This window comes from Armigeres subalbatus, chromosome 2 (assembly GCF_024139115.2).
Source record: "Armigeres subalbatus isolate Guangzhou_Male chromosome 2, GZ_Asu_2, whole genome shotgun sequence".
Classification (NCBI taxonomy): domain Eukaryota; kingdom Metazoa; phylum Arthropoda; class Insecta; order Diptera; family Culicidae; genus Armigeres; species Armigeres subalbatus.
Window position 1 is genome coordinate 58,722,832 of NC_085140.1, and position 22,520 is coordinate 58,745,351.

General features: G+C 39.9%; 1 protein-coding gene across 9 annotated transcripts in view; it reads right to left on the reverse strand.

Annotated features, from left to right (window-relative positions):
• The window catches only part of LOC134208696 (double-stranded RNA-binding protein Staufen homolog 2), a 99,733-nt gene that overhangs the window by 41,394 nt on the left and 35,819 nt on the right, over nt 1-22,520 (reverse strand). For 8 of the 9 annotated variants that reach the window (XM_062684508.1, XM_062684514.1, XM_062684510.1 and 5 more), the window contains exons 4-6: nt 19,094-21,082; nt 18,185-18,444; nt 17,904-18,117 (exon numbers count right to left, since the gene is read on the reverse strand). In XM_062684508.1, coding sequence (XP_062540492.1) covers nt 17,904-18,117; nt 18,185-18,444; nt 19,094-21,082 — 2,463 coding nt within the window. Of the gene's footprint in view, nt 1-14,031; nt 18,118-18,184; nt 18,445-19,093; nt 21,083-22,520 lie in introns of those variants that run through there. The other variant, XM_062684515.1, reaches the window with a different exon arrangement.

The following is a 22,520-nucleotide window of genomic DNA, read 5'->3' on the forward strand; positions in this document are numbered from 1 at the left end:
AGTTCCAGGTCAATTAGCTGACATCGGGCTCTATAGTCAGGTAAGTGCATTGGATCGTTCCACGGTAGGTGCCGAAGTGCAAAACGGATGAACTGCTTTTGAACTCGTTCAATGCGAATCACTTGGGTTGTATGATACGGCGTCCAAATAGGGGCAGCATATTCTAAAATACTCCTCACAAGTGCACTGTACAGAGCTTTCAAGGTGTAAACATCGGTGAAATGAGCTGCATTCCTACGAAGAAATCCAAAAACTGCGAATGCCTTCGCCGTTATTGCAGAAATATGTTCGTTGAACCGCAATTTAGAGTCCATTGTAACGCTTAAGTCATGAATCGACGAAACACGCTCTAGTGCAGCATCGGCAGTATAGCTGTACATTATTGTGGATATGATTCGGCAGAAGGTGATTATTTTACATTTCGCAACATTCACGCTCATTCCGTTTTCATCGCACCAACGGCGGAGTACGTCAATACATATCAGTTTGTAGAGCAACACAATCCAGCAAAGAGTGAATTACTCTGAAAATTTTGAGGTCGTCAGCGTACAGAAGCTTCGCAGAGGTTTTTAGTTCTGGAAATCTTAAATCTTCAAAAGTGAAATTTCTATTCGATACTACGTTTGTCAGTTTTGTTTGAAGAACGCTCCATGCCATGTCCACACTCAAAATAATTGTCACTTTAATTCCACTATAAAAAGTCATGTAGACTTTAAAAATCGTCCTTACAGGAATCAAATAAAACTCAAATCACAAGTGCATCTTAATAAGAAATGTAGTGGAATTCATTAGAAAACATAGAAAATAATATCTATATACTCTTCTAATGAATCCTACTCAAAATGAATGTATGAAAAATATATGAGTGGGGTTCTCAGTGCGAAATGTATGTTTATTAACAATCGCTAATGAAACATTTTGCAGAAGCATTATTAGAACGATTTGCAGAAAAATATGTTTGAGTGTGAATTAATTTTCTACTTCTTTTTTTGCCCTTGTCCGCTTGCGCTTCTAGTGGACGGTATATCAACTACAGGGGTACTAAAGAAAAAAATTATCAAAGTTTCACTTAAAATTTAAGTACTTGGGCAAACGAAAATTCACTTAAATTTTATTTTATTTTTTTAGTGAATTAAGAATAATGAGTGCCATCACTAATGAATCATTTAACATTTACACCCGAAACTACATGGAATATATCTGCTTAAGTTTTCAAGTAGCTTCTAAGTGAAAATTATTTTGAGTGCACCCTTCGGCAAGTTGATAGCTTGTGCTTTATGCAACGTACACACTAGTCAAGCAGTTTGACGAACATTGACTCCGCCCCCACGAAAACCCTTCGGTTGCTGCTTTGTTTGAACGTGTGTGAAGTTGTTCGAACAACCATTTGACAGTTGGCGGCTCGGTTGGAAAAAATTAAAACGGTTTGATTTTGGTTTGAGTTGTCGGGGGTGGAGTCAAGATTTGCCGAACGTGTTTGAGCATTTGTAGTGAAGTTGCACAAACCCCCATATATTTTTTGATGGTTGGTGCTCAAGTTTCCGCTTCGGTCGTTCGTGTGTGATATTGTTGGTCGAATTAATTGATTGTTCGTGCCACTGTTGGTAACACTTGATGGATGTTTGAGTAAACAAGAGGTGGAGTCAATGTTGGTCAAACTGCTTGACCGTGTGTACGTTCCATTATGCAACGTACACACCAGTCAAGCAGTTTGACGAACATTGACTCCGCCCCCAAGAAAACGTTTCGGTTGCTATTTTGTTTGAACGTGTGTGAAGTTGTTCGAACAACCATTTGACAGTTGGCGGCTCGGTTGGAAAAAATTAAAACGGTTTTATTTTGGTTTGAGTTGTCGGGGGTGGAGTCAAGGTTCGCCGAACATGTTTGAGCATTTGTAGTGAAGTTGGGGTTCGACTAGTCGAGTTAAGTACGAGACACTGAAGACGGCCTTACTGTCGAAATACGTATCTGTCAAGATACAATTAAGTGGTGGAATTCAATGGGATTGTACAAAACTCGTCTTATGACAAGTGAAGACATTCCACTAAAAAGCTCAAATTAATTTTCTTAACAAACGACGATTGTTACGTGACGTTAGTAATGTTCACCTGAAATTCACGTAGCTTTTACCAAAAATCTTTGTGAATATGTTTGTATGTACTCGTAAACAGCTTAAGTGAGATTGTGTTAGTGTGGTTGTAGCTTCGACATTTACGAAAAACAAGCATTGTAAATAATCTTCACGTCAGATTTACCTGAAAACAAACGTGGTTATCATCCACCATACTTTTCACGTGAGAGTGACTTGACAATCACGTAAGAATGAATGACACTTAACCTAAACATAATTAGGCTTCGCAGAGGTAAGCGATATTTTAGGTGCAACTAGGCGAGAATTTTCCGAACCTGCAAAAAATATCAGCGGAAGTCGCATAAAATTTAGAAGATTCGTAGCGATATGGAAGAAGCTTATGCTACATGAAGTCTAGAACTACAGTTTTCGATAGCGTTAGTATACAATTTTTATTTCAGATTTTAACTTCCAAGGGTGGACTATTTTTTGATTGGTTTAACATCGGAAATAGCAGCAATTTTTGAGAAAGAAGTTAATTTCAACAATTCTGAACAAATCTGATAAATTTAATTTGGCATTTTTCAGTAACTTTGATTAGTTCTCCAACTGTGTTTTAGCGGTAAGTCCGAAGCGCAATGCCTCAATGACAGCATTCCTTGTCTAATAATGACGAAGACATCATTCTGCTTCAAATGCATTTGAACGCATCAAGCAACGCGAAGAGCCATTCTTAAAAAAAAAACAATTTTGCAATAAGTTTCATAGCATATAGTGGTTACCTGATATCAAGTAGCTTTCACTAAAAGTTCACGTAACCTGTACATAGAAATCACGTAAGGTTCACCTGATCAAACACGTAACTACATACTTTCAAACTTCATGTCATTAGTACTGAAAAATCTAGTGAGATTCGCCTGATAAATTACGTTGTAGCTCAACGAAGCTAAATTTTGTTCAGATTACATACCATTCAGGTCACTCTTACGTGAAAATTGTGGTGTAAAGATTTTTCAGAGTGTACACGTTGCATCCTGTGTAGCAGCGCTTGATGGGGTATCTTGGCTGGAGCTTTAGTCCTCCTAATTCTAATGGCAAAGCAAGCTGCTGTATAGGAAAGCGAATTATGTCACCCTCCACAGAAAGCTACCCATTAAGGATGTGAGTTTCGCAACATGCATATTATTGATTGCTACTACTGAAAACACATACCATATCTTTGACGTTATCCAGGTGTTTCGAAGAACAACTTTTTGGGGAAATGACAAGGTATGGCAACGATGCATCTACAGCTGTTGGGGAAAAATATTGACCAGAGGATCCCAGTTGATTTTGCTCAGCATTCTCATGGAATTGGAGAAGATAATTCCGAGTATTTTAATTGTGTGAACAGATTGTAGCCAAGGGACAGTGAGACGATTGTTGTTGTTCATGAGACCAATATCCATGCCATACGTTTTGTTGTAGTTGAGTTTAGCGCCAGCTAGTTCACCAAAACGATCAAACGCCAACTTCACACTTTCAATCTTCTCCAAGCTGGTAGTGATAATGGTGATATCATCGGCATAAGCTGTTACAAGATCGTCGGGTCCACTACAGATGCGTTCTAGTTTCCTGATGAGTGGATGTATTTACAGCACGAACAAACGCATAAAGATAGGATCTCCCTGCCGAACAGATTGTTGTATTGGAAACGAAGGCGAGAGATGTCCATTCACTAGAATCCGAGACGTCGACAGCTGACCAATTTTGTTCATCAGTGCTATTGGCTCAGGGTTGAATCCCAGAGATTCCATCGTCCGGAAAAGGAATCGCCGATCTACCCGATCGAATGCATGATCTAAGTCGAATGAAATTAACTTTCCACGTCCTTTCTTCTCTTTGAGTGATCTTTAATTGGCTTGAAATATATTAGATCTACTATTTGAACATTTTTGAGTGCCACTTAAAATAGCGTTTTCAGTTAGTGTCCAGTCTTAATTTGATTATTCTAGAAAACAGCTTATAATCAGAGTTAACCAGTGATATGGGTCTTTTATTGACGGGTTCATTCAAAGTTCCCACGTTCCAAGATCCGACTTTCCAATCGTTGTCCTTTATTCGTTGCCGGGTCTGTTACCGTTGAATCAATCCGTTTGCTCTACTTTTGCCTTTCTTGGTAACTGTAGAATCTTCGGTAGGCTACTTTACCAGGGTTCCGCTACCTACATAGCGTTGAAGGCTGCCTTCTCGATGCTAACACGATGCAACATGGTGTGCACAGTTTAGTTTAGAGCCCCTTGCTGGCACTCGGACGATGATCAGCCGCCCCTAACATGGGGAACATACGCTGTTGTGAGCCGCTCCTAACATGAAGAACAGACGCTCAATCAGATTTGCACCTCCGGAAAGGAGCAAATCCCCTATGGAACGCTTTACTCAGCATTTGCCGTTCCAGCGTGACACCAGCATAATGCAAACAGGAACCGTCATCAGCTAACGCGGGTCCACACCACACCAACCCAGCACCAGCACCGTCGAACAGCGTACCGCCCGAGAGAACCAGCGAACCCGCACTGAGTCACTAAATAAAAGCGTCTTAGCTCATGGGCATACCCAGGATTTCGAGAAGGGGGGGGGGGCAACTTTTTTGGTGTTCTAAATCGTAGTTTTATAGTAGTTTTATAAAAACACATGAATATTAACACATGAAACCAAGCCCAAACCAAATCGAAACAATAATGATTAAAACAATAATGGATTCAAACATGCGTGATTTATTGCTCATCAGATATTTTTAAATAAAGTGAGAAAAATATTAACAAACTTAGTATTCAGAAAGAATATAAAATCGGCTATAACAATTATTAAAAAAAATCCTGCATTCTTCCATGAGTTTAAGAAAATTAGAACCATACATCTGAATTTTTAAACAAATCCTATCTGAAATAATATTTATTATAAAATACAATGAGTTAACCCCACGAAAAAAATCACAAAAAAACAAAGAAAATTCAGGTAGTATTTAAAAAACTGTGAAAGTTCAGGTTACCCGAGAAATTAAAGAATTCCAACCGTGTAAAAAAAAACCTAGGTGTAGGCAGAAAAATCAATATGCAAGCTTTTTCCAGGAATTCCTTCGACAATTGCTCCTGGCATTCTATCCGAAATTCTACCAGGGATTCTTTAGGAATGTCTCCACTTCTTCGGCAGTATCTTCAGGAATTCCACCATAAATTTTGCCGGGAATTGATCCGAAAATTCCACCATTATTTACTCCAAGAAAATCTTTACGAACTTCATTATAAGTTCTGCAGATTTCCTTGCAATAATTCAAATAATTTCGTGCTGTTTCCCATAATTTTTAAGAATAAGAATATTCCGTGGAAATTCCGCAGAATTGCCAGTAAACATTCCTGAGAATTTCACGAAAAATCTTCGAATTTCTTGTGTAAATTTCATAAAATTTTCCGTGAATTGTTTCGAATAATTTCTTGTGAAAATTTCAAAGAATTTCTCCAGCATTTCCACCGGAAATTTATACAGAAATTATACCGAAAATTAAATCAACAATGGAATTTTTGGAGGAATTCCTAGATTAATTCGCAATGAAATTCTGAAAGAATTCCGGTGGAAACTTCAAGATTTCCACTGGGAGATCCTCCAGGAGTTTCTCCGAAAATTCCTCCTGGAATTCTTCCAGGTGTTCCACCGGCATTTCCACCAAGAATTTCTCTAGGATTTCCTTCGAGAATTATTCCGGTAGTTCTATCGGCAGTTCCTCTGAAAATTCTTCCGGGAATTTCGGCAGAATTGGAATTTATTTAGGCTTCTTCAGGAATTTATATAGATTTTCCAACAGAAGCTCGTCCGAGAATTTCTCTGCGAGCTCCTCAGGGAATTCTCCGGGAGGTCATCTGATGATGATGATGGTCCAGCTACAAACCCCAACAAAGGTTTCAGCTAGACGAGATTTGTCTATAAGATGAATTCTCTTGTTTCCCAGAATGCTTCTGGTAGTTTCCCCGGGGTTCCTTTGAAAATTCTCCCGGGAGTTTCTTCAGGAATTCTTCCAGAAAATTCCTTCGAGAGTTCCTCCGGGAATTCCACCAGCAATTCATCCGGGAGTTTCTTCGGAAATTCCTCCGGGAGTTCTACCAGAAGCTATTTCAGGAAATTTTTCAGACTTTTTTTCAGGAAATCATTTAGGCTTTTTTCAGAAATTAAGCTGGAAATTCCTCCCGAAGTTCTTCCGACAGTTTCTCTGGGAGCTCATCCGGGAGGTCCTCTAGGAATTCTTCTAGGAGTTCCTCCGGAAATTCCTCCGGGAGTTCTTACGGGAGATCTTACGGGAGCTCCTCCGGCAGTTCCTTCGGGAATTCCTCCGGGAGATCCACGAGCAGTTTCTACGAGAATCCCTCCGGGAGTTTCACCGGCAGTTTCTCCGGGTGTTTCTCTGAAAAGGAACTCCCGGAAGAACTCCCAGAGTAATTTCCGGAGGAACTCCCGGGGGATTTTCTATAGGAATTTCCGGAAAAATTATCAGAGGAATTCTCGGAGGAACTGCCGGTGGAACTTCTGGAGGAATTTATTGAAGAACTACAGGAAGAATTTCCGGATGAAATCCTGGAGGAACTCTCGTAAGAATTCTAGGATGAACTCCCAAAGGAACTTCCGTAAGAATTCCAGAAGGAACTCCTGGAAGAATTCTTAAAAGAACCTCCAGGAGGAATTCCCGTAAGAACTCCCAGAGAAATTCTCCGAGGAACTTCTGGAGGAATTTGTATAGGAAAATTATTTTGAGCTTTTTAGTGGAATGTTTTCACCTGTCATAAGACGAGTTTATACAATCCCATTGAATTCCACCACTTAATTGTATCTTGACAGATACGCATTTCGACCTCAAAAGTAAGGCCGTCTTCAGCGTCTGCCAAATATCGTCCAGGAATTCCCTTTGAAGTTCCTGGAGGTATTACTGGAGAATTTCTTGGAAAAGCTCCTGGAAGAACTTCCGGAGCAGCTCCCACAAGCACTTCAGGAGGAATTCCCACATGAAATAATTCTTAGAGAAATTCCTAAATGAATTTCCGAAAAAATACCCGGAGGAATTAATGCAGAAAATCCTGAAAGAATTCCCAGATGAATTGCTGAAGAAAATTCCGAAGAAATTTCTGGAAGAACTCTTGGCAGATATCCGAGTCAATTTAGAGTGAAGTCCGGAAGGAATACTAGTACACTTCCACGGAAAATCTCCCGGAGAAATTCCTGAAGGAATTCCTGGAGAAGTACCTGAAGAAACTCCCGAAAAAATACCTGTAAGAATTTCTGGGGAAATACTTGGACGAATTCCAGGAGTTCCTAGAAGAATTTCCGAAGGAATTTCTTATAGATTTACAAGTGAAATTATGGAGCTAAATCGGAGGATTTCCGTCATACATTTTTGAAGAAACTTCTGGTAGAATTTTGGGAAGAAATTCCGTATGTATTCTTGGCGGAGCTCTCGAATGCATTCCTGAAGGAAATGCCGGATTCTTCCTGATGAGAGAATAGCCAAAGAAATATCTCCCCCCTGCCCCCCCTCTGGCTACGCCCTTGTCTGGGACTGCACTACTAAGATCGATGCGGGACAACCATACCCAACGCGGCAGTGCAGCAAAGTACCGAATCGGGGACGGCCTACAATATACCATTACACCGCAGAGCCTACACCCTCTCATGCGCTACGCGATGCTGAAAACAACCTCCTAACCTCTGATGACCAAAAAATAAAAATAATTAAACTAATTACACTAAATCTTACATTTTTGGTCGATCTCGATCCTAATTTTACTCAGTCACTGAGTAGGGGAAAGTTAGCGTGTGGTGAGTGCCAGCAACGTCATAATTCACTTTTGCATCAGATAAACACCACGGTCGCAATGAACCGTGCATTCAAACAACATGATCCTCTTCTGCATTCTGCCCGTTGTTCTACATTGCGAACAAAAATCATTGCCTGGATGAAGGGGCGTCGGTGACGCTAATAGAAAAGCATTAAGCAGATAAGATTGGCGCCAACAAAGGGATGAATCGACCACTGACCATAAACTGGACGTCGGATATTTCCAGAAGCGAAAACGATTCTGTATGTACAAACTTGTGGATTTCAGGGACTGGCGAGAAGATGCTGCAGAAGTCGGTACAGATTGTGAAGGAATTACTGCTCCCCTGGCAGTTACTGGATGCTATGGAGATTGGAAAAAGATACGCTTTCCTCTGTGATGTAGCTTTCCATTCATACACAGCCGTTTGTCCCGAATTACTAATCGAATTGAGCAATATACATGTCATTGCTGTAATATCTCACTAAGCGCACTTTAATGCCGAAATGGCTTGTCTTGATCTGAACTATCATTTGCCGTCGTATATGAAATCACCCGCCATTTGCCAGCATCGGTCTTCTCCGAACACGACTTACCTCTGCGAACGCTTGAACCCACTGGATGCGCGATGAGGGAAGTGTGCAGTTGACAGTGCTACCAACATTATACGACGCACTATTCAGCACAATGTGTATCTTACAAGTCAATAGTGTTCGACCAAAGCGAGGGGAAGGAATATCAAGGAGGTGTGATAATGCACACCTCACAATTGCTCCAGTAGAAACCAAGCTTGATTTCCCTGGCGAAGTCAAGACTGGGCTGGACCGTGTATGATCCCCAATCAAGGGATGCATTGGGAGAATATTTTCTACCATCATAAAGCAGTAAGCAATCAGGAAACCTACGATCTTATAAGAGATCATCACGCACTAGAAGAATCTGTGGTGACGAATATTCAGGAATCCAAGGAAGAAAAAAGTGCCCGTAATAATAGTGCTGTCCAATGAGAGCTTGAACTAGCTTGAAGTTTCTTCCTGTCCTGCTCATGCCCTTTGTTGACAAAAAAGAACGAGCAGGACGGGAACAACTTTGAGCTACTTCGAGCTGCTCATTGGACAGCATTAATATATGGCAAACGGGCATCATCGAATTCCCTTACAGACTACCGATGGCTCTACGTCGTCTGGAACATCTGGAACGTCGTTTAGGAAAAAATGCCCCAGCTGTGCGAGAATGTTAAGCAACAAATGATCGAATATCAACAGAAGGAGTATGTGTATTTGGGAACCGCGGAAGAATTGGCCTACAATCGTCACAAAATGTGATATTTGCTTCTAGATGTGATTCTTAGCACAAATTAGCCTGGCAAGGTTCGTTTAGTCATTTCAGTTGCTCAAAAGACCTGACATGCTTACTTCGCTAACTTCTGCCGTGTACCACCAGTTGAAGATACGCAAGGAGGATAAATCGGCACAGCTATTTGCGTTTTGGATGAACCGAACGGAACAGCCTGACGTTTACATAATGGACGTGGCCACATTCGGCGCCCCTATTTTTCCCTCTTCGGCCCAGTTCGAGAACTTAAACGCCCATGAGTTCATGCATGAGTTTCCAGATGCAGCTAAGGTAATCGTGAAAAGCCACTATTTCGATGATTATTTCGACACCGCGAATTCCGTGGAAGAAGCCATCCAGCGAGCGAAGCACGTTACGCACATACATGCCAGAGGATATTTTGGCGGACTTCATGCTTATGGAACTGTGAGGTACTTCAGAGCAGGTGTAAAAAGGACATGTAAAAAAGCATTGGTGATGACACGCTCCAAATTATCACCGTTGAAAAGATAATCTATCCCTCGCTTCGAGTTAATGACAGCAGTTCTTGGAGCGAGGCTCATACGCACAATTGAGTCAAATCAGTCCATACCAGTTGTTTTATGAACCTGAGGAATGTTGGCCAAATGAAATGCCACCACCTATCGACATAAGCGAAGAAATGCAAGCTCACCTTTTGTTCCATAACGTCTATTCGGCAACAGCAAATTTAATACACGTTAAATCCATATCTCGTATCGTAAGAGCAACAGCCAACGTACTCTGTTTTGCTAAAAATTTTCTTCGTAAACTGAGAGGTGAACACGCATTGACTACAATAGCAACAGAAAACCAAGCAATAATCATACAAGCTCAGCGGAACACTTTTAGCTGTCCTTTACAACAAGAAGAGTTCCAGAAAGCAGTAGCTGTATTATGGAGTCAGGTTCAAAGGAATGAGTTTCTCAATGAAGTCTGTACATTGAAGAAGAATCAAATACAATCGGGAAGATCGGCGCTGAGAAAAGAAAAGTCAAGTTCGCTGTATAAATGAATTCCCGTCATGGACGGCCTCCAAGTGGGAGGCAGACTGGGAAGGGCATCATTTCTTCCGTTTGACACCAAATTTCCGTTTGACAATTAATTTCCTATTATTCTACCTAAAAATGACACCATGACGAATAGTCAAATGGTTTTTAACGAACTGAGTTTACTCGTTCCAAAGCTGATTATTAAAATAATGAGAAATTGTGCTTGGTTTACAAGTTCTTTCCACAAACTCCTAAGGATGCTCCGTTACCTATTTCTTAAGTGACAGATTACCTGGGGTCAATTGAAGTGTCAAGTTGGGCGCTGAAAAAAGAAAAGATATTGTAGTGTTCCATCGAACAAGTGCAACCCTGTTACCTTTTTTATAAGTGTTATACGCAGCCTAGAGATTTGAATAAAGGGATCGAAGTGTGTCTTTCGATTGTAGACAGTGAGCAAACTAGACGTGTTTAGCTTTGAGTGGATAATCCGAAAAACTTATAAATTATTTCAGAACATTATAGATATGTCGCGTTGTTTACCTGCTTGGCGAGTCGAGCCATCCATTTAGAGATAGTCCATAGTTTGATCACGCGGTTCGCCGATTTTGCTGTAGAAGAGGTGATCCAGAGGAATTCGTGTCGGACAACACCACAAATTTTAAACCTGTTAGCAAGAAGCTGATAAAGTTCATGACCGACAATAGCGCAAACTGTGTCATTAGCGCATGAGCCTGCAATCCTCCCGGGATTTCACATATGGGAGGGGCCTGGGAAGAACGGTTCGATTAGTGAAAGATACTTTAAGAGCTTTCGAAGACAGAAGGAAGTTAATGGACGATAAGTGCTTAGTACAACTTTACCAGAAGCCGAGGACATGATAAATTCACGTCCCTCAACTTTATGTCTCTCAAAAATCAGCTAAAGTGGAAGCGGTATCGCCACACCATTTTTTACACATACATTAACTGTTGTACGGGACGAAAATATGGATGCCGCTGGAGTTACTGACCTTGCACAAGCTTTGCGCGATGTCTACAAAATGTCCCAATATCTTGCAGACCTTATGTGGACTCGCTGGTCGAAAGAATATCTACCATCTATAAACCACCGAAGTAAGTGGTTTGAAGACAAAAACTTGGGCGATTTAGGGCCGATGTCCACGTAGCGGTTTTTTACGCTGCGTGCACGCAGCGTTCACGCAAGGTACCCAGCATCAAATGAAGTAATGCACACGTAAACGTATGCACGACTACATTTGATGCTGGGTACCTTGCGTGGACGCGGCGTGCACGCAGCTTGAAAAAACGCTACGTGGGCATCGGCCCTTAGTGTTCGTCGTGGATGGTCGGGTTTGGAAGAACTGGACGAGGTGAATCATAGCGCAGATATTTCCGGAATCAGACTGGCGGATCCGACAAGTCAGTGTAAAAACATCTGGAGGTGTCGTTAAACGAGCAAGTACGAACTTAGCTGTGCTGGAGATTAGAGATGGTAAATACGAAACGGTCGAGGAAATGTGTTGGCTTCACTGAAGTATAGTTATATATTAACTCGACCACAGGATTACCAAAATTTGGGGTGTCCTACGAAAGACTGAAACACATAAGGCTGAATACTCATAAGGCTGAATACTCAAAAGGCTGAGATCCCGAAAGGCTGAAAGTCTCAAAAGGCTGAAAGTATCAAAAGGCTGAAAGTATCAAAAGGCTGAAATGTATCGAAAGGCTGAAATTGATGGGATGAAATTAATTCCAACCATACGATATGTTGTACCAATTATGTTGAGTGGTTGAATAGTGAATAATGTTTGAAGAATAGAGAATGATTGAGAATGAAGAATGATGAATAAAGAATAGAGAATGATGAATAAAGAATAAGGAAGAATAAATAATAAAGAATAAAGAACTGAGAATAAAGAACAAAAAATATATAAAAAAAAAATAAAGAATAAAAAATAAAAAATGCAGAATAAAGAATAAAGAATAAAGAATAAAGAATAAAGAATAAAGAATTAAAAATTGCACAAAGAAGAAGGAAGGATGGAAGAAGAAGGAAGAAGAGAGAAAGAAGATGGGAGAAGGAAAAAAGATGAACGATGGAAGACAGAACATAGAAAAAGGAAGAAGGAAAAAGTAAGATAAAGATGGAAGAAGGAATAATGATGAAGCAAGAAGAAACAAGGAAGAAGGAAGACAGAAGAAAAAAGAAAGAAGAAAATGGAAGAAGGGAGAGAGAAGACGGAAGAAGGGAGAAGAAAAAAAGATGAAAGATTGAAGAAAACATAAAAGAAAGAAGAAGGAAAAAGTAAGAAAAATATGGAAGAAGGCATAATTATGGAGCAAGAAGAAACAAGGAAGAAGGAAGACAAGAAGAAAGGATAAAGAGGGAAGATGGAAGAAGGAAGAAAGAAGAAGGAACAAGAACGAAGAAAAAAGGAAGAAGGTAAAAAAGAAGGAAAAATGAAAAAAAGGAAAATAATGTGAAAAGAAAACAGAATGAAAGAAGAAAGAAAGGTGAAGAAACAATGGACAAGGAAGAAAGAAGAAAAGAAAAAAAAAGAAAGGACGAAAGAAAGAAAGGGAAAAAAGGAAAGAAGGAAGAAAGAAGACGGAAGAAGGTAGAAAAAAGAAAGAATAGAGAAAAAGGAAGAAGAAACTAGGAAAGGAAGAAGGTAGAGGAAAGAAGACATAAAGGGAAGAAAAAGAAGGAAGAAAGAAGAAAAAACAAGGAAAAGGAAGAACTAAGAAAGCCTAAGGAATGAATGGAGAAGGAAGAAGAAGAACAAAGAAAAAATAAGGAAGAAGAAACCAGAAAAAAGGAGTAAGAAGAAGAAAGAAGGAACAAGGAATGCAGAAGAAGAAATAAGGAAATAGGAACAAGGAAGAAAGAATTAAGAAGGAAGAACTAAGAGGAATGGTAGAAAAAAAGCAAGAAAGAAACAGGAAGAAGGAACCAGGAAAAAAATGAAAAAAATGGAATAAAAAAGAAAAAATGGAGAAGGAAGTAGGAAGAAAGAAGGAAAAATAAAGAAAGGAAAAGAAGAAGGAAGAAGAGAGAAGAATAAACAATAAAAAATAAGAAAGTAATCTTGGAAAGAATCAAGAAGGGATCATTTTAGTTTGTGCCCCTATTAGCGTCAAATGTGAATTCTTCCACTAAAATTGGTTTCTCACGATTTGTCAGCTTTTCGAGTTTCAGCCTTATATGAGATTTTATCTTTTTTAGCCTTTCGTGTTCAGCCTTATGAGTTTTCAGCCTGATGTGATTCAGCCTTTCGTGGAAGACCCAAAATTTGATATAAGAAATGAAAGTATCAAATTATCAAAATGAGTTTTCAGTTTGTTTTAATTCTCTGCTCGGGTTATATGACCGAAAATAGTCTTCTTCGGTTAAAAAACTAGCTTATTCAGCTAAAATTGTTTGTTGATAGTGAATCACTACTATAAATAATGGATCGAATGTTGAGCTGATTCTAAAAAATTGACTTAATCTAACGTAGTTCGTTATCTAGAAATAAAAAACGGAACTATAATCAGGAACTAAACTCAAAAGTTTGGTACCGTCCATAGCACGAGATTTGCAGAGAAAACTACTTTTCTGCTAGAAAAGCTGCTGGGAAAAATATAGTGCTTCTGATATCGGTCCGAACAGAAACAATCAAAATAAATTTGATGAACTCATGTTCTGTAGATTCTGCGACCATAATCCAAATGAAATCAAACTATGTTATTTTAACAAGGAATGTTCGGTAGTTTTAGTGTAAATAAGCAAACTATTGTTTTCTGCTTTCTGGCGTATATGTGTTCCTTTGAATAGGTGGATTATTTTTTTGAGTTCCTGCACACTTTAAAATCATCCTTAGTAAACTCGGATGTCCTTAACAAGTTTACTTATTTTGTTTCCAGAACAAGATTCAGATTCGGAAATGATCCTTTCGAGAATATGAAAAGTTAATGGTGTTACGAAATTTCTATTTGTCTCATTTAATTTTCTGTTTTTTTGTAAATAATTTTGAAACAACATTTCCTTTTTTTATAAAAACATCAAACAAATTTTGCTACCGTGCATTCATGGTTCCGAGTTTTTTCGTATTTAACTTTTTTCATCAGGATTGAGTTTATTGTTTCTTACTTTTGTTTACATGTTTTGCATGCGCGTATAAAAATCATTCGATAAATTTTGTTTTCAACAATTACAACGAAAATATTTTTAACAAATCACAACAGAAACATGCCGGAACAAAAACATAGAAATTTTAATAAAATCATCGAATGGTTCTTATAGTTTTGTTTTGGAAGGGGTATTCTATTTGGCCAAAAGTCATTCGGTTTAAAGTGATTTTTCTAAACAACCGTTCGTAGTCGCAGTCTATAAACCGACCCAAATGACTTTCTATCAAACGGATATTCCCAATTTTTTGGTTGACTTGTAGATTTCTTTTTTGCAATCTTGAAATATTGATCGAATTTAGCAACGTTCAGCATTGTTTGGATTATCATCGTATTAGAATGTCGACTGAGTTATAAAATCATTTTTCTTATGTTTCAGTGAACCTCATCAATTAGTTATCTCTATAAATGAAGACCATCGTATATAAGCATATGAGCTGCACAACCTTTCAAATTTAGCAATCAATTTGATTGTCTTTCATTGAACGTTGTGTCAATATAAGTATGGCAGGATGAACGCATTTCGCGAAATTGACCTATAATACTAGAACGAGAGAGGCTTTGTGTTGAGTCCTATGGAAAGCTGGAAGGTGTAATTCTACAAAAAATATTTCCTCATAATTTCAGTCCTTTCAACGCACCATTCCGCTGATAATTTCTTGTAATTAAACTGATTCAACCATTCACCCGGTGGAGAACAAAATAGAATAAGTGATTCTTTTTGGAACACACGTTCGCCTGGGTAATCTGGTTTGGTTTTCGATTTTACTCTGATCTAGGAAACTGGGGAGGCCGAAGAAACAATTGTAATGTTTAAATTTAATCCGCCTGGTTTGTGTTCTAGATGTGTGTAATGAAAATTGTCGCCCACCCTTCGTCATTCACCGTCTTTCTACAATTGGCGGTTATCACAGTTCCAGTGTCTCCCATGCAGCATTAATTCACCGCCCCTCAGCTAGCATTGATGTTTGATGTTTGTATAGTCTCATTTTGTTCTTCGTCAATAACCTATTCTGCCTGTAAACGCATATTTGTCCCATATAAATAGGAAACCCACCAAAGATGGGACAGATGTGCGTTTACAGGCAGTATTCTAGTATTACTTAACACGAAGTACCAGAATCAGTCGAATCCTAACCAGTTAATCCTACAAATACTCAATCGTTGTTCGATCAATCGTCAACTCGACAGTTGCGCACTGATGACCATTGGTGTCATACAAATGCAGTAAACTGTTTCTATTTTTATCAGATTGCAATAGGTAAAAAGTAAAAAGTAACAATTTGCAATAATTGTTTCAAATTTTCTGTTTCTGTCTTACTTTTTGTTTGCTTCTCGTTTTGAGGAAGGAAAATTGTTCTCCATTCTCGTTTTTATCTCATCAATTACCATATGCCTAATTGCTGCTGACGGTGTTTGTTCGATTCTAGTACTACAATTGTTGTTTATTTGCCGTGAACAATGAAATGTGTTTCTGCTGGTTAGTTAGTTGCTTTAGTAATTGTAATTGTTACTGTGTAAGCAGTTAATTAATAACAATGATTTCTGCTCTTGTTTTCTATTTTTTAGTTTTAATATCCGGGAAAGAATGTATTTTTCTTCTTGTGTTACGTAAAGGGACATGTTAAAGTATGCGCTTGATGCTGACCGGTATGTATTTGCGGGGGTATATTCTGAGCTATCTCTATTGTGTATGTTGCATGTGACAATATTTGAAAAAATGAAAAGAAACTAATCCAGGCTTACTGCACAACTATTGTCGCCAGATTGTATTTTGAGTGTAGAATAAATAGATTAATGAACTGTAACTGTGTGAGTGAACTATGGGTGTTTTTTTTTGTATGTATGAGTGTTCGTGTATTGATGGGTAGAAATTGTAGTACTGAAAAAATACATTATTTCTTATAGATATATGTATTACTAGTAGAAACACACTTAGCTTAAATGGTGAATAATATGTGTAGTGAAGACGCTTGTCCAACTTTTATGGAGTACTAGAATCGTTTCTACAGAACCCAAACTGGCAGGCCTTGCCTGGAAGCAAGTCTCAAATAAATTAGGATCCTGATTACATCAACCTATCGTTGGACAAACGTCTGCTACTTGTACGATCACAGTAAAATCTCGAACGTTGTTAGCTGTTATTTAATTTCATATAATGCGGTACTAGATTTGCCACTACTGAATTCGAAAGCAGTAAGTTGCTGCTGTAGCGTCAAAAGTGAAGCTTTGCCGCATGTGTTTATTTGTTGTTAGAAACGACACCGCTAAAATATTTGGTACTTCATCGTATGAATTAAATGCTTTTATTACTCCCAAGATGTTGCAAGCAAAATTCTCTTCGAAATCACGCCACCTATTCTTCCCATACAATCAAGTTATCAAGTACCGCACTTAAAGCGCCACCTGCGCTTAAGCCAAACAAGCTCAACATCGAGAATCTATTGTGCATGAGTCCACAGTGGTGTAAACTCATTCTGTTACTGCCCATTCACCATGTCCTGTATTTTAAACTATGATATTTTATATGAAGGTTTTTAAACAATACACAAACTACGATTAAAACAATACAACATTAGAAAAAACGTGTTTCGATCGGCTGACTGACTCTGATGCTACAAACCACTGTCACTCGCCATCAGTCAGCGATCAATAGTACCGTACAGAACTCGCCTCGTTATCAATAAGATTATGCAGTAGTAGAACGTTTATAATGGCTTTTATGCCCTTTAACTTTATCCTTTCCGTTTTCCCGGACGCCCTTCCAGTGTAGCTCTGCAGCACTCCAATCGCTTAAATCGATTCCATATGATTAAGAACCTTCAATCTTCGTAATACTTGTTTTGTCAATTGTTCACCAACATTATGTGTTGTTACTGTCGTTTAGGTAAATGGTAATCAATTGTTTTTCTTTTTATTTCACTTGTGGCACACGTAACTAAGCACTGTTCCAGTGTAGCAACCGTGTCAAAAGTTGAAAGTTCCGTCCTGTAGACAGATATATTACTAAAATTCGAATTAATAGAACAGGTCTAGGAGGGCACGTTCTCCCTCATCAGACGAATCCTATTAATCAAACCAGTGGCTTCAAGCGAATTGACCACTTCTCTCATTGCGTGTGAGCTGTGATTATCTTGTTAACCCATTGTTTCGTTCTTGATGTTCAATATGTTTAGTTAATGCAGTAGCATTTGACCGAAAACCATGAATTTATAAGAAGATTCATTAAATGCATCGTCTTACCCCCATTTTTTCGTTTGCCTTCAGACAAACTCATGTTTTTCATTTAGTTAATCATGGCAGTTTCATAACTTAACTCGACCCCGATCATTTCGATTAGATTAAACCAGCGGAAATAGTTATCTAATCGATCTCTATTTCCAATGGCTCAATCTTCCTGAAATGTTTTTTTTCGCGATACCCCCATTTGATAAGTTTTACTTCTTCAACCCATTACTTAAGGGAGGTTTGGACTTACTTTCATCTGCACCACTACCGGCACTGCTACCCTTTGGCTTGACATTGTCCAAGCCGATCTTGCTAAGAATCTCGAGCGCACCACGTGCCGCCTCATCATGTGACTCTTCCAGGCTGGCACCACTTCCGTGGCACAATTGGGGAGGTTCGGTTGATAGAGTTACCAGAGTTAGGTATTCACCGTGGTTGCCTTTGGGGAAGTCTGAGAACATTACCTATAGAAAGAATGCCACCATTATAATTGGGATTGTTTCAAACCATTGAAGTTATCATATAACTCACTTCAAATTTCAAAAGCTGAGCCAGATACATGAGCTGCTTCTTCATTGGTCCCACCTCCACATTGGAGGAGCTGCTCGTAGTAGTCGGTACAGGTGCGACCGGCGCTGTACTGGGAGGAGCCACATTTGCACTACCAGGCGAATTGATGACCGAGGGTGCAGTGGCGGTGCCCATTTGAGTGTTGCTGGGTTCAACCGGATTATTAGTTTCCAGAGACGAATCTCTGCGTGGCGTTGCTGGAATAGGTTTATTTGGCATGCCTATTTATGATAATAGAGGGAGAAAATTAATTGCCTTTATTAAATTAAAAGGAGTTTACAATTTGTCATAACAATTTGCACAGTAATGACACCTTGCATAACGGCATAACGATCGTTTGGCATAAAATGCAAAAATATTAACAATGAATTTAAGGCCATTTGGCATAAAAATTGAAAGAGCTAAGAATCCCAAAGAACTAAGAATTTGTTTTATATCAATGAATCATGTATGCATTCACCTTATTCTTGGCAAAAGCGTAATTTTAAAGAAAGAGTCATTTGCGGACAAATGCGGGCAAACGAAGTCATGATCTACTCTCTAGTATTTTTCCGAGCAAATGCGTGTGCATGATGAATGAGTTATTTTCTCTTTCACGTTATAAGAGATAATGGTGCGCTATAAACAAACGAATTATGTGCTCATTTGCCTTATTCCGAGTAAATGCGTGCTTGTTCAGAAGTAATCTTCTTCGTCGCTGATCACCTATAAACTGACATTTGTTCCACCCAAAAACGCGAAGTGTCATGTTTGTCCCTAAGGTGACGAATGACGTTATGCCAAATGACATTATGCCAAACAACATTATGCCCCATGAGCTTCCTCTAGTTTCAAGAAACATCCAACCGTCATATACCTTCATAACCTTACCTGAATTCAATTGCAGCACTCCAGGAACAATCTGTCGTCCGGCTGCTCCGCTCTCACCACGTCCATGTTGAGCAACTTTTCCGCTCATCACTGGCGCCCCATTCTCACTAAACGCAAGTTTCCGCCCCGGTTTGTCCACCACATCGTTTGCGCTGCCCGACATATTTTCCTTGTTCGGAGATCCTCCACCAAGGGCACCTGGAACCGTTCGACCACATCCCAGCAGGACCAACAAATTCTCTGCGGCTTCCTTTTTGGCTAGCTTTTTGGTAGGACCGACACCGGTGGCTGACTTGCCACTTGCCGATACCTCCATGATGAACTCACGACGCCGTGCAACGCCGCGCTCCTCCAACAACGTGTACACCGGTTCTTTCTCTTTGCGGGCCTGCTGAATCTGCATCAAACGGCTGATCGGATTCACCATGCCGGTCGGATCTTCGTCACCTTTCTCCTTTATTAGGTTACGAGTCTTCCTCTTCGGCAGCGGTACTTTACGCTTCTGCTTCAGCAACATTCGGGTATTCTTTTCTGGCGAAGCCGGAGGAAGCTTCTTCAATTCGTCGAGCATTTTTTCCGCAGCTCGCTTTTTTGAAAGTTTCTTCCCATTACCCTCCCCTTCCGTGACGATACTACCCACCTTGCACAAAGTCGTGAAAACCTTCATATGAGGAGGTCCCTTTTCGCCGTGAACTTCGAATTGAACCGTCAACTTGCGTTTCAGTGCCATCTCGTGCACGAGGGAGATCGGAGATTTTAGCTCGGAGTTGGGATCGTCACTGTCGATCGATGTGTTGTGACTGTCCGATACGGCGTTGGTCGTATCCGGTGTCAATGGTTTCAATACCTCCAGGGCACGAGCCGCCGCATCATGTCGAGCTGCCTGCAGCGTATGACCTTCGCCTAAAAATGTCCGCTCTCCCACGTGGAGAGTCACTTTATACACTTCCGGTACCGGTTGCGCCATAGGTGGTACGTGCTGATTATAATAGTATCCACGGTTATGGTAGTCCGGTTTTCCACCCATAGGATTCCGTCTGTTGAAGGAGTTTGGTGGTGGTGCGCCGTATCGCACACCACCCGGCGGAGGTGTGTTGTACATACTATTGTTACGGTTATATCCACCGTAGTGAGGAGGAGGAGCCGAAAAGAAGTTTTGACTGCCAGTGCTACCCTGTTGGGGACCATTCGGGACCCCAGGAGGATGGCCGTTGACGGGGTATTTTGGCGCTGTGATAACCTGCTCCGTTTCGTATACAGTGGGTTCCCCTCGTTTCATTGCCAGTGCATTTAGCTCAACCGTGGGAGTTATGTTGCCGATGTTGATCTTTCCTCCTGCTTTGGTCCGGTTGGTTTTAGCCGGTGGATGTTTATATTTTGTGGCCCCAATAGCATCGTGAGCAGCGCTGTGTTGCGCCTTCTTGATGCTCGGGCCTTCGGCTGTGTATTCTTCATCGCCTAACTTGAGTGTGACCGTGAAGCGCTTTTTGTGGGCTGGGCCTGACTCGCCGGTTAGCCGATACTGGTGCTGGATCTTGTTGTAACGTGCTAATTCATTAACTAAACACATTGGTGTTTTCTCTTTAGTGTTTGCCAAGGTTTCTGGTACAGACGACAGCAGTAGCGACTGTGACTGTACGGTAGATGAATCTTTCAGATTGTTGCTATCTGGAGACGAGCCCAGGACCACCACGGTGGCATTGGGAGCTGCCATGGCGGTTGTGGATGCCGTTCCACCACTTCCTCCTCCGCCTCCGCTACCACCGATCACTGGAAGACCGCTGCTGTTGGAAACCGGTGCGTTGGCCGTATTGTTGCTGCTGATGTTGGCGCTTGCATGGGTGGCGACGCTGCTTCCGACTGTGGTAGTGGCGGTTGAGGAGGAAATTCCTCCAGATAGCTGTTGGATGGTGTCCACCTGATGGACCACTATTGCATTCGCTGTGTTACCTACTGGTGCCGTATTGCTGTGGTTGTGAATGATTTTGGCTGGAATGAAGAAAAATAGATATTATTTTGTTAAAATGTGGCTCTTTAGAAGAAAACTTTCCATATAGACATTAGCAGGAGTCATACAAACTGTGCAAATTCCAATCTGCGGAATCCGCAACTGCAAAACCAAAACCGCGGCCAACCAAATTGAAGAACCTTACTACTTAAAACACATTTTAATTCACTTGTCATAAGACGAGTTTGTACAATCCTATTTAATTCCACCACTTAATTGTACCTTGACAGATACGTATTTCGACCTCAACAGTAAGGTCGTCTTCAGTGTCTCGTACTTGACTCGACTTGTCGACACTGAAGTGGACTTTATTGTTGATGTCTAAATACGTATCTTTCAAGGTACAATTAAGTGGTGAAATAAAATGGGATTGTACAAACTCGTCTTATGACAAGTGAAGACATTCCACTAAAAAGCTCAAAATAATTTTCTTAACATTTTAATTGAAAATTCTTTGCTTGTATGTTTCTACATTACCCTTACAATAATGCACTGATCTTAAATGTACAGGAAAACCGATAGCATGGTTATGCAGATATCATAATATCTATAAGGCCGGAACAAATATTATTTTCTTCTTCTGTCACTGCCCCCTTGATTTTTTGTGGCTTTATTTTATTACATATTTGAGGGGGGATTTTTTTTTACTTTTTTAAGAGTTTTTACCTGTGCAACAGCCATTCATCTGAAGGGGGAATTGAAAATTTAATTGCAAAAATTAATAAAATATTAAGCTTCTCAGAAAGTTATTTAATTAACTGATGAGTTTTACGATTTTATCAATATATCCATTTATTCTTTTATTTACCACCCCCTTCGTTATCCACAGACCAACATGACGAAAAAAGGAATTCATATTTGTTCCGGCCTAATATGATATTGTTTTGGTTTAATAAAGAAACGAAAAGAAACAGATTCTTAAGGGCGTTGGTTGTGATGGACCTAAAGTTCTATAAAAACAATCACTAAAAAATGCTAAACCTTGTATGAATCTCCAGAGAGGTGCAAAAATTCCACCCAACAAAACTTGTACAGTTCTCTTATAAAAGGATGCAGGGACGGACATGAACGACTGCAAGATCTGCGGTTTGCCCTACAAATTGGACAAAATGGTGGTCTATCTACGATAGTAAAATTATGTAATTATCACTGCGAAGCTTATATTCAAGCGAAGGGGTATGCAAGAGTTGCACGATTCTGCTTCCCAATGAACAAGCAGTTCTAATGGAGTCTGGATTGCTGTAATGATTGAGCAGGTGCAAGCAAACGAAGAAAAGAAACGAAAAACTTTGGACCGCGTTATAGCAGAAACGCTGGTGGTAAAAATAGCTAGATGGCCAATAATTTTAAAGAGCAATCTAAAGTAGCGAGTGTCAATACTTGAACTAAAATCTAAACTGATGATGAACCTCTCTATCG